This window comes from Arvicanthis niloticus, chromosome 7, assembly GCF_011762505.2.
Source record: "Arvicanthis niloticus isolate mArvNil1 chromosome 7, mArvNil1.pat.X, whole genome shotgun sequence".
NCBI classification, from domain to species: Eukaryota; Metazoa; Chordata; class Mammalia; order Rodentia; family Muridae; genus Arvicanthis; species Arvicanthis niloticus.
Genome location: NC_047664.1, coordinates 29,971,841 through 29,984,734, shown reverse-complemented (window position 1 = coordinate 29,984,734; position 12,894 = coordinate 29,971,841). Strand labels below are relative to the sequence as shown.

The following is a 12,894-nucleotide window of genomic DNA, read 5'->3' as shown; positions in this document are numbered from 1 at the left end:
TTCCAGCAGGAATCTGACATTAGGCTAAAACAAAGAAGTAATTTCAGGTAGGAGTCTAAATCTTAGGCTACAACAAAGAAGTAATCTCAGGCAGGAATCTAAATATTAGGCTAGAACAAAGAAGTAATTTTAGACAGGAATCTAAATTTTAGACTAGAACAAGGAATTAGGCTTCAGACATGAAAGTGACCTTGGGCTAGGACAGGGAAGTAGGCTCAGATCATTGGTCATCCTGATAAGCCCTTAGAAACAGTGATCACGGGAGTGTTCACATAATTGTGCTTAGCACCTTGCTTGTTCCTTGACTATTTGCATCTGTTGTATTGCTAGACCCTCAACCTAGAACTGATCTTAATATATGCATGTAATTAAAATGACATAAAAGCAAAATGGAGAAGGGGGGATGAGATAGGGAGTTCTAGGGAGGGGAAAGGAGATGACATCTGAAATGTAAATACATAAAATATCCAATAAAAAATAAACTAGATACACTAAATCTAATAAAAGAGAAAGTAGGAACTGCCTTGAACACGTTGACATAGAAGACAACTTCCTAAACAGAACACTAACAACTCAGGCACTACAATCAAAAATTAAGTAATGGGACCTCAATGAGCCTAAAAACCTTCTTTAAGGCAAAGGCTACCATCAATTTGACAAAACAGCAGCCTAAAGATTGGGAAAAGATCTTCATCAATACCACATCTGACAGAGGACTAATATCCAAAATATATAAAGAACTCAAGGAATTATACATCATCAAGCCCAATAACCCAAATAAAACAATCAGGTATAGAGCTAAACAGAGGATTCTCAGCAGAGAAATCTCTAATATCACAAATTAAACATTAAAGAAATGTTCAATGTCAGTCATCAGGGAAATGCAAATCAAAACAACTCTGAGATTCTGTCTTACACCTGCCAGAATAGCTAAGATCAAAAACTCAAATGAGGACAAATCCCGGCAAGGTTGTGGAGCAAGAGGAACACTCCTCCACTGCTGGTAGGAGTGCAAACTTGTATAACCACTTTGAAAATCAATTTGGTGGTTTCTCAGAAAATTGGGAAAAGCTCTACCTCAACATCCAGCTTTACCATTCCTGGGTATATACCCAAAAGATGTTTCACAACACTATAAGGACACTTGCTTAACTGTGTTCATAGTAGTTTTATTCATAAAACAACCTAGATGTCCCTCAACTGGAGAATGAATAAAGAAAATGTACTTTAACACAACAGAATATTACTCAGCTATTAAAAACAAAGATACCATGAAATCTGCAGGCAAATGGATGGAACTAGAAAATATCCTATGAGGTAACCCAAAAGCAGAAAGACATGCATGGTATGTACTCATTTAAAAATGGATATTAGCCCTAAAGCACAGGATAACCCTGCTACAATCCACAGACCCAAAGAAACTAAGTAACAAAGAGGGCCCAAAGGAGGATGCTTGAATCTCACTCAGAAGGGAAGATTAAATAGACATCAGAGGTGGATGGATAAAGAGAACAGGGTGGAAGAGGGGGTGGGGAAAAGAACTGGGATGGGAAACAGATGTGAGGAGAGCAGAACAGAGGAGTCTGGAGAGGGCTATAAGAGAAAATGGAAGTTGGTTGTGGGGAACAGGCATCTGTGGGATGAGCCATAGACCTAGGACACTGGAGGATCCAGGGAGTTTGGTAGTGAGCCCAGTTGAGACCCCTTGCAACTGAGGATATGGAGACTAAAGTGGCCAGCTCCTGTAGCCATGTGGGACTTTAGTGGAGGGAGGGGGCACCAACCCACCCACAAAACCTTCAACACAAAATTTGTCTTGCCCTACAAGATGTACAGGGATAAAGATGGAGCAGAGGTTGAGGAAATGGTCAACCAATAACTGGCTGAGCTTGAGACCCATCCCATAGGAGTCAACTAAGCCCTGACACTATTAATGATACTCAGCTATGCTTGCAGACAGAAGCCTAGCATAACTGTCTTTTGAGAGACTTTATCCAGCAGCTGATGGAAACAGATCAGAGACCTGCAGCCAAACATTAGGCAAAGCTCACTGAGTCTTGTGGAAGACTGGGGGAAGGACCAGGTAGCCAAAGGGTTCAAGGACACCACAAGAAGACCTACAGAGCCAACTAACCTGGGCCCACAGGGGTTCACAGATACTGAACCACCAACGAAAAAGCATGCAGGAGCTGAACCTAGGCCCCCTACACATTAATAGCAGATATGCAGCTTAGTTTTCATGTGGGCCCCTTAATAACTGGAGCAGAGACTATCTCTGACTCTGTTGCCTGCCCTTGTATCTCCTTCCCCTAGCTGGACTAAGCAGTCATGTCTCAGTTGGAGAGGAAGCACTTAGTTCTTCTGGGACTCCATGTGCCAGAATGGGTTGCTACTCATGGTGGGGCTTCCCCTTCTCTGAGAAGGGGAGGTGGTAATAGGGAGAGGGGTTGTGAGGGTGTGACTGGCAAGGGGAGACTACTACCAGATGTAAAGTAAACAAATTAATGAATGAATGAAAAAAATTAGGGAAGAAAGGGGAAAACCAAGGGATTGTAGCTAGTGAAAAAAATACTTCATCTTGCAAAATTAGGTCAGCATCCTAACGGTGGTGACGTATATGCAGCAGTGTATGAAGCAGGAGTTGTCATACAAGGGAAGTAAAAGAAGATGCTGGGAGAAAAGTTTCCTCCTAAGCCCAGTGGGCCACTCAGGGTGGCAATGGCTAGTTCTGCTAACAGGAGTGCTGCTCCAAGCTAGCAAAAGCAGCAGGAGGCTACAGAGCATAAACAGAAGAGAACAGTAAAAAAAAAAAAAAAAAAAATAGAGAACTACCATAAGGACATGTATCTGGTCTGGGATGAGAGGGATGAAGGCTCCTTGCAAGCAAAGCTCCTGCACAGCATCCAAACGGCCTTGCAGTTGTATCAGGAGTAAATGAAACTGTTGTAGGTTGAGCGCCACTGGAAGAGCTTATGTAGAATGTCCCTGGCCACATACAAAGGGGAAGTCCTGTTATCTTAAGGGAGGTGGGCTCAGTAAGTTAAACATCAAAAAGATTGGGTTTACATATAAGTATGAAGATAATAAGTAAAAGAGTGATTAAGAGGAGGAGCCAGAGTAGGAGGGAACCAAAGGTCCATCCATGGGAAAAGCTTATCATTGAAATTTTTTTGTCTGTCCCAGCATCTTTGGACTGTGTCTCAAACCAGTTTGAATTTGTTGGTGCAGAAGGAGCACTGTTCCTGGATTAGGCCACAATCCCCATCCTTAGCAGTTCTCGGTAGATCTAGTCTTTAATTTTAGAGAATTGAAGCAGCCAAAGAATAAAGTAGATTCTGACCAATGTTAACCTGATCTAAAATTTCAGGTTTTCTGGAAGCTGGTGGATACAGAGAGGTTAGCTGATGCAAAATGCCTTCAGTCCAGCTGTTTTAGTTCAGAATCTTGAGGCTGGGGGGGGGGGTGCCTAGTGTCAAAAACAGGAATGAGTTGGATGGTCCAGTAGTCCCCACTTCAGAGGTCACCTGAACTGCTTTTAAGGGGGTTTAGTGTAGATCTTTCTTAACTCTTCAGACCACTCCCACCATCAAAAGCAGAACATATTGTGTTAGCAAATTTTTGAGCCCTGGATGGGTCAGGCTGTCCTCCTGAGACTAACTGGGAAAAAGAAAGCAAAACATCTAATCTTTACCCCCATGCTGGCACTGAGCTGGTCATGTTTCTTACGAAGTCACTCTGCTGCAACTCTGAAGGAAAGCTCCTCGATACTCTCTCAGCTGCTTATAGACCCCACTTCCTTGAGATGAGACCATAAAATTTCTTCTTCTCTTTATTTTGCTTTTTTTTTTGGGTCAACTTGTCTTTTTAAAAAAAAAAAAAAAAGAATTTAACAATCCACATATGATCTTCAAAATGATGGATTCGGGCTCACATTACCATGTGTTAAGATGGTTTGCCTCCAGTACACTTTGATGGCCTATTCCCTAAAGAAGAGTTAGAAATGGCTCCACTATATCAGATAAGCTTTATAAAGGAACATGAAATTTTGTTTTTAACAGTTTTTAAGCTGAGCATTTTACCTAGAGACCCGCATTTCCTATGTGTGCAGTAAATTAATCACCATTATTTACTTCTGGCAGTAAGTGCAGTGTGGCTGGAGAAATGGTCCTGGGATGCCAGCATTATTCTGCTTGGCTTTCACTTCAGGTGTATGCATAAGCTGTGCTTTATGCCTTCTGATACGGTTACAGTATCTGCCTCTCAAAGTGGACATTGATTAGTATAGATGCAGATACCCACCGATTCCATGTAACAGGCTTAGATTCTAGGTCTTTGCTCTAACAGAATTTAAAGTTTGTATGTTTGGTCAGCAAACACACTTCTTGTTTCATTTGCTGTACACAGATAATGTGGGAATTAGGAAAATGACCAACTAGTTCAGAGCACTAAATTGAGTGCAGGATTGTGGGCAATTATGACCCAATCTTTAAATTGTAATTTTAACATGTATTTAACAAAATCTGGAGAGCATCAAACTAAACCTACAATTCCCAGAAGCCTTATTACAGTTTAATGTACATCAACTAAATATTTTTAAAAGGTATCAAAAAAGGTATTTAAAAAGGTATCAAAAAAAGGTATTAAAAAGGTTTTTTTTAACCTAAAATGCATGAATTTTTGGTTTTCAGGTTGGACAAGCCCACTGAAAGTTACTCCTGTACCAATTCATGAACACGAAGTAGGCACATTAAGTCGCATATATACCTTTGACGAGGAGCCAACAAGTACAGTAAGATTGTCTTAATAGGTAGTATTATAGAATATAGTTTGTTTATATTATTGTTTGTGTGTTTGTACTTTCTTTCCCAAAGAAAAAACTATCATTCACAAAGTGCATCCTTTTTTTAGCTTTTAAAACAAACACATAAAACACTTTTGTTAGTTTAGATAGTACCAAAATATATAAATAACACATCAGCAACCTTAAAATACTTCAGCTGGAGAGAAAACTGCTTTTCACGTAATGGCATTATTACAGCCGTTATTATTACACAATAACATGACTTAGTTCCTATTCCATGACAAGTGGGGCCCTCAGATTTGTGGCTTTGAAAACCTATCAACGTCATGTTAATATAAATATCTTCAAACAGAAAGCATTCTATTGAATGCATGAGTTATAACTTAATTGTTCTTTTAATATGTAGGTCACTTTTGCATTTGTGTACCCTATGTCATTATGCTAAGTAAAATAAACCAGACTCAAAGACAAGAATTCCACGTCTTGTTCATACATGGTGTGTGTGTGTGTGTGTGTGTGTGTGTGTGTGTAATTGAGAAATTATTGAACTCTTGATCAGAGCAAAGATCATAATTTCATAGCTTCTAAATAAAAAGAAAACTATAAAAACAGAGAAAGGGAATAGTGTTTCCAAACTGAGAAACACAATTTATAGCTTTATTGGTGCAGCAGCAGATTAGACATGGTTAAAGAGATTTGGTATAAATCAGAAGAAATACACACACACACACACACACACACACACATCACAAAGCACAAATGTACAAAAAGGTAGAAATAGAGAAGAGTGAGGAATCAAAAAAAAAAAAAAAAAAAAAAAAAAAAAAAAAAAAACAAAACAAAAAAAAAAAAAAACAAAAAAAACATGTGCTTACTGGAGTCCCTGAAATGACATACATAGAATAAGACAGAAGAAATATATAAGATACAGTAATTGTATCTGTGCTTTCCTAGGGCTGTCTGAGGCATCCTTTAACATTTTATGCTGTACATTAAATATGAGTAAGAGCAAGAGCAACGTTTCTGACTGTGTCAGCCCTAACAACAGTCATGATGGCAGAAGTTTCCATTAAGATCATAAAAGCAAAGTAGCATGTAGTTGTAGTTCATTAATCTGCTAATCTCCCTGGCGGCAGCAATGCAAATTGCTTGTTACCCACCCCAGTGCTCTGGATTCTCAAATGAAAGACACACACACACACACACACACACACACACACACACACACACACACAGCCTTATATTTAATATACCTAATCGACTCAATGGCTGGGCCACGTTCAAACTTCCACATTGCTAATGCCTCCCCTTCAATATTCTTGAATTATTACTTACTAAAATCTACACTAAACCCAATTTGGGGAGTTGGGGTTAGGCCTGAGGCTGCTCTTCCCTGGCTCTTACGCGATTAGTATGCTCTCTCTTCTGCAGCTCTGAAGCCCGGATCTTATTTCTTCCCTGGCATGGCAATTCTCCTTCTTCCTTGGTCCTCTTGCCCACAAATCCTAACCGCCAGCAACTTCATTTACCAATTAGAACCAGCTGGAGACAGGGGCCCTCAGCATCTCAAATGTGGGATTCTCATGCAATTTTGGAAACCCAAATAACACAATGCAAACATTAAACCCTATCCACAATATTTCTCTCTTTTTGTCCATTAAAAAGGCCTTTTCTTTCAGATATACAATGAACATGGTTATCACAGTTATGTAAACTATAAGGTACAATATACTCTAACAACATCCATCCGTTTTGTCAATTTAAGTGCATTACTCTATTATCTATCCTAACTTAAAGAGTTTACAAGTCTTTACCAGAATTATATTTTAATTTTTAACTTGTATCACCCTCTGAAAATCCATCCTTTCAAATCTACATCATCTTCCTCAATGCTAAACAACTTAAGTTTAATTATGAGACTATAACTAGTCTTCAACCCCATCAGAGAGCCAAGAATGAATATAACCTGAACATATAGGAAGCACAAAACACATAGCTACAAAACTTAAACAAATTCTAGAGGTGGCTGACTACCTGGACAGGTCTCCATTCTTCAAAATATTGGAGCATCTGTCTTCAACCTTCTGGGCCAGAACCATCTGACAGTCCATAAGTGAAGCAGGAAACATGAAGGACAGGCTTACCCTGTCTTGGCAAAGCTAAGCTATCAGCTATCCCGTATTGTGAGTCCTTTCCTGGACAGTATTTTTGTCTGTAGATGAATTAGGGCAATTCTTGCCCATGCTATCTTGTTACAACAGGAGCAACTCTATATGGAGGTTATGATGCTCAGTAACTTGTTTGAACTATGAAAGAGATATTGTCTTTCATGTCTCCTAGTCAAAATTTCCATTAATAATGACATGACTTTAAATGTCATATTCTGTGAATTTCTGATGCTTTTGAAGAATATCTATATAAAGTATATCTGAACTGTTAAACTTTGACTACTCTTAGCTATTTCTATTTTAATAATATTAAAAGCATCTTATTATTATTAAATCTGAATCTAATATAACCATGAGTTTATTATCTGTCCCTTAACTTTCGTTACTTAATCATCTTAAGCAGTTTGTAATTGTAGCTATTAGAAGGACTGGGTCTGAGTCTTGCATTTTTAAATGAGTTATATAGGTGCAATGTCTATATAAGAGTAACAATATTAATTCAAATTTTGTATCAATATAAACTTAAACCAATGAAAACCTTAAATCTGTATTAATATATAAATTTTGTACCAATGTAAGAAAGTATAACTTCAATTTCGCATCAATTATAAAGATTTTTATCAATGTAAGATTATGGCTATACAATGATTTGTTCAAGAATGAATTTAAACATCTATCTCATATATTTTTCACTGTTTAAAATTATGAACATTTCCAAATTATCCCTTAAAATGACAATCTATAATTTATAAAAAATAAATAAATAAATAAACATAACCAGACACCCAAAACCATGGGATCAGGATGACAGCTCTCCACAACTTCTCCCTGATGAATTGGGATGATGAATTTTTGAAAAGGGTGGGGAGGGGGAGGAAAATTAGAAAAATTGGTTACAGTTAAGAAAGCTAGCTTTAGCATCTGCTATCTAGTCTCTGTATGCTTAGAAGGCTCAGGGTTTGACTGAAGTTCTGACTGGTTTCATCTAAAAGGCTGGATGAACCGAGTCCGTTAGAAATCAGTAGCAATTCTTGAAGCTGTTTTGGAAGCAAGTCTCTAGAAACAGTATCAGGAGGCAGGGGCTGAAATAGCAGGTCATTTTAGGGTCCCCATGTATGAATTTTGTCAGAGCTGTACATTTTATAATATATGAATCTTACAATCAAAATTTTAGTACTATTAAGATATTTGTATAGATTGTACAGATCAGCTAAGGATTTTTGCTCCTTGTTTGAGCAGGTGAAAGACAACTATCCTTTTATGAGTTAATTTGCTCAATAACCAATTGTAGTAGATTCTCATTCATGTCATGCAAAAGATGGCATGTTAAATCTTATGAATTCTATAAACAACAAGATTTATTGTCTAATTTTAACTGAAATTTTTGCAAGAGACATTTTTATGTCTAGGCCAGTTACAGAGTTTTTCCCATGTGGAGAAATCAGCAAATCAAGCCCTGTCTTATTTTCTCAAATTTTGGGGTTTTTTGGGGGGATGGGGTGGGTTGAGGTTTTGTTTGTTTGTTTGTTTGTTTGTTTGTTTGTTTTTTATAGCCAAGATTTTTAAGTAGTCTTCCCATGGCATATCTGATCCATATCACTCTGGAAGGAGTCCAAAGCCTTTTCTTCTTTTCCATTAACACAAATATAGAGCCTCTCTCCCATAATAGTATGTCTTTGGTCTAGTAACCCAAAATCATCAAAGGTATAGATTAATTGGATTTAGCAGTCTTCTTTCTCTTTAGGAATGTCTTATTTTGACTTCTCTCCCAAAGGATTTTTAATATCATAACCACCAAATTTATAACCATGAACATTTTAATAATTAAAACAATTAAAGCAATTAAATCAATCTAAACAATTATTATTATCCATTGAGACAGTGTTCCTTCACCATCTCCTGCCTTGTTCTTACATGAGATCAAGGCCTAAGTTTCTATTATTTGTCTGAGATGAGGTTATTTTCTCTATCTCCTGCTCTTGACCTACATTTTAAAATCAAAAGGTTCAATTTATTTATTTATTTATCCATGCATACTGAAATTCTCCCTTCTGTGTAATTAATATCTTTTTCTATTTAACTTCCTTAAATAGTATGTAGTAGTTACATTGTCTAAAATCTGGATAACAGTAACCATCTTTTGTTTTGCTATGTTAAATATGAAGAAACTGTTAGAGAAAGTAACAATGTTTATAGTGCAGATATTTGTGATAACATTAGAGTATTGTGTTGTGGGTGCTATTAGTATCCTGTTAGGACAAATATAAATATAATTCTGCTTCAATAACAGTAGAGTTGTCAAAAGTACACAAAAGATATTGAGATTCAGGATCTCTGCTGATGAATTCCAAGAACACCAAGAAGACACCAGCAGAAGATGGCATGGGAAGAATAATTTCAGAAAACCATATAGGCAACAAATCTGAGGACATAGACTCCAAAATATTTTATAAAGAAACTAAGACACATAGCATATAGAAGTAACGGCTAATAAGACCACATTCAGAATATAGAAGATTGTATGTCAGAAAAAATTCCAATTCCAATGAAAGTTTATCAGAATACCAATGGCTTACCAAGATGATGATGAACAAGAAAATGTGTCCCCCAGAGCTTGATGAAACATGAACCTGGAGTACTCCTAGCTAGAGAAAATTGAAGCACACACTCAGAAGTCAGTTTCCCTTATGAAGAACAAAAATGGAAAGAAGTCAGTCTTTAAGCACTCTCATTGTTAAGAGGAAGAGTTCCCACTCCACGAACTGAGAGCCATTTTCATGTTTAAACTGAAGGTTTTCTCTGAGTTTTATCAATGTATGGCTCAGAACTAGTGTTATATTGGAAACACTTATATTTTAGAAAATAAAATAGAACTTTGTCATAAAATAAACATTAGCTTAAAGAGATACAAATGTTTCATTTGTGTCAGGAATAACATCCAATCACATCAAATTGTTCTACATAAAGTGATTATTTTATATTATAAAAATATTTACTCTATGTCTTATATACCTAAAATCACAATTTGATAATTTCTACAATATAACAATGTGTGTTTTACTGCCTCCATAAAAAGTATGGTAAGAAAATCTATGGGTTTTCTGAAGCAATGATCTTTTCATGCTCTATTGGTGTAGATAATATACTTGTATTTATTTGAAAATTTTTTAACTCATAAATTGAGTTCTAGAATACTCATTATTAGTTTGATAAAACACTATTGTAAAAAAGGAAACTTCAGAATAATAAGATTTTATTACTGAAAATAAAATTTGCTAGAATTTTGGTACTTGGCCATGTATAAAATTGATAGCATTTGTATGTAACAGAATTTATAAACCAAATATTCATGTATTTAAATTTTAATTTTAATTTTAATTTATTTGTGTGTATGTGTGTGGGGCCCCTGGAAACCAGAACAGGGTACTGAATTCCCTAGAGTTGAAGTTACATGCTACTGTGAGCCACCTGATATCGTTGATGTCAGTGTTGTAAACCAAACTCCAGTATTCTGCAACATGTGTTCTTAACCACCTCACCCAAGATTCATGCTTTAAATGTTGAAACTATCAACCCAGTGATTCAAAGAATAAAAATAAATAAAGACAGGGCATATAAAAAGATATCTATGCCATAACCTCCAGGGGAAAAGCAAAAAACAAAACACAGTGATAGTCTTGAAACAGCTGAAACAATAGGGTTCTCCAAAGCCATAGAAGATCTAAATATGACTGAAAGTAGGCAGAGCTAGAATCCCATCATTGCTGCAATTCAAGTCAGGCTGCTAGCACTACTTGACCACTTTGTCACCTAGAATTCTATTATACTTTAAGAACATTGATAATTCAAGGGATTTTTGTCAAGACCATACAGTTTATTCCAAAGCAGAAAAAAAATAAAGAAAATATTAAGGTCAGTAGGGAAGTAGACACTGTGATCAGAGATACAGGCAGGAACCAAGAGCAGAAATATAAGCACATTGTTGATATAAATGACTTTATAAAACAATAGCAATGACCTGTGGGGTTTAAAACACATATATATTGAATGATGAGACAATTGAATAATCAATCTGTAGGAAGATCAGCACTTAAATATGACTCTTTCCTAGGAAAGTGTCAAAGTACTAGTTATTTTTAATCCTTGAAAATATATGTTCACATTGCAATTTGTAGATTAAATACTAAAGAAATAGACAACTAGAACTCATTGAATAACAGGAAGCCAATTCAAACAAAATTAAAATAAGATTTTTAAAAGGCATGTAGGTCATAGAGAACATATAAGGTAGTAGTTTCAAACTTGGTGTCAGCAATTATGTATTTTCTATGTAAAATGTTGATGTTTCAGTTAAAAGACAGATTGCCAGAATGTATGGAATATAAAACACCTGCGTACCCTACTAGAAACAAAAGCATGTACAAGATATTAAGCATCGTGGAAAATGATAAATAAAATCATGAAAAATAATGCATACATATACCTTTTTTTTCCAAAATTGCCATAGACAATGTCATAAAACAAGTCTACAAATTACATTTTTAACTCATAAACTGCACGGTCTTTGAGCATAAGACAATTGTGACAGAACAAAACACCCTTCTAGATTATGTGTTTGGAAACAGACAGGTGTGTTTATGGATGATCATCATCCAGAGAAGAATTCACAACAGTAAGAGAAGCTAGAAGGTGTTCATAAGGGAAATCAAAATGTTGTAGTGAAATGTGTGGGTAGGAACTGTAATCAACTCTGGAAGACAGGACCTGCCTTTAAAATGTGTTAGAACACAAGAAAACCCCACAACCCAGGAAGCAAACAAAGACATCTCATGAAATTAGAAAGGAGGGAAAAATCAATTTGTGAACAAAGTGCAATACAGGAAAAATGAATCAAGGATACTGGAAACAAATGTATGATCTTCAGTGCTACATATCAGTTCTTTGCAAAACTGCTTTAAGACCCTGCTTCTGTGAGAACGTGTTCCCCTGTTCTGTCAGATTTGTCAACCTTTGTCAGAGCAACTTCTTACTGCAATAAGCAGGGGTTAATACGGAGAGTCTTTACTGTTCAAAGTGCTGAGAATTCGTGATGGTTAATACTTAGCCTTAGATGGACATCTATCACAACCCACCCCCACCAAGGCTCAGGAACGTCACAGAAGCAGTGGATGAGGGAGGATGTAATAGCTGGACGATAGGGAGAAACGCTATAAGGTGCGGTCCTCTGGGCATGCTCACAGCAGTTGTGGTTTCCGATACGAGACTACACAAGATCGAGCAAGGAAATAATTTCAGCGTGAAAGGAAAAGAGCTACCAGGGTCCCACCCATTTGTGAGGAGCTATTGACAGCTGATGGCTGACGACAGAGAAATTCACCTCTCTTTGGGGCCGTGGGCACTGGTAGGTTTCCCATATCCCAGTGGATGATTGCAGTACGTTATAAAAATATAAGAGGAGATGAGATTGAAAGGGATATGTGTTGAGCAGGGCCACGGGAGATGGAGGGAAGAATTAAAGTGAATATGATCAAGTATTTCAGTGGTGGCTCTACAAGTTTGTACTCCCACTAACAATAGAAGAGTGTTCCCCTTGCTCTGCGTCCTCCTCATCATGAACCGTCATTTGTGTTATTGATCTTAGCCATTTTGACAGGTGTAAGATGGAATGTCAAAGGTAGTTTCCACATTAGGCTATATGTCGTACTCTGTACATAACATACAAAAATGGAGATGCATAAATTAAGAAACCTCTTCAATATGATGAAAGGGATTGCTCAGTTGAGATCCTCTCTTCAAAATCAAAATTGGTGTGTCAAAATCAGCCATACCAAAGATGTAATGGAAGATGTTTTTATAAAAAATGAAAAGACTGGAAATCTTAGCACAGAAAAAGAATGCATTTAAAGAAGAAGAAACATGTAAACT

The 12,894-nt window shown here is 36.7% G+C and overlaps 1 protein-coding gene across 2 annotated transcripts in view; it reads left to right on the top strand.

Annotated features, from left to right (window-relative positions):
- The window catches only part of Spmip7 (sperm microtubule inner protein 7), a 56,497-nt gene that overhangs the window by 13,277 nt on the left and 30,326 nt on the right, over window positions 1-12,894 (top strand). The window contains exon 2 of one of the 2 annotated variants that reach the window (XM_034508176.2): window positions 4,689-4,789. In XM_034508176.2, coding sequence (XP_034364067.1) covers window positions 4,689-4,789 — 101 coding nt within the window. Of the gene's footprint in view, window positions 1-4,688; window positions 4,790-12,245; window positions 12,371-12,894 lie in introns of those variants that run through there. The other variant, XM_034508177.2, reaches the window with a different exon arrangement.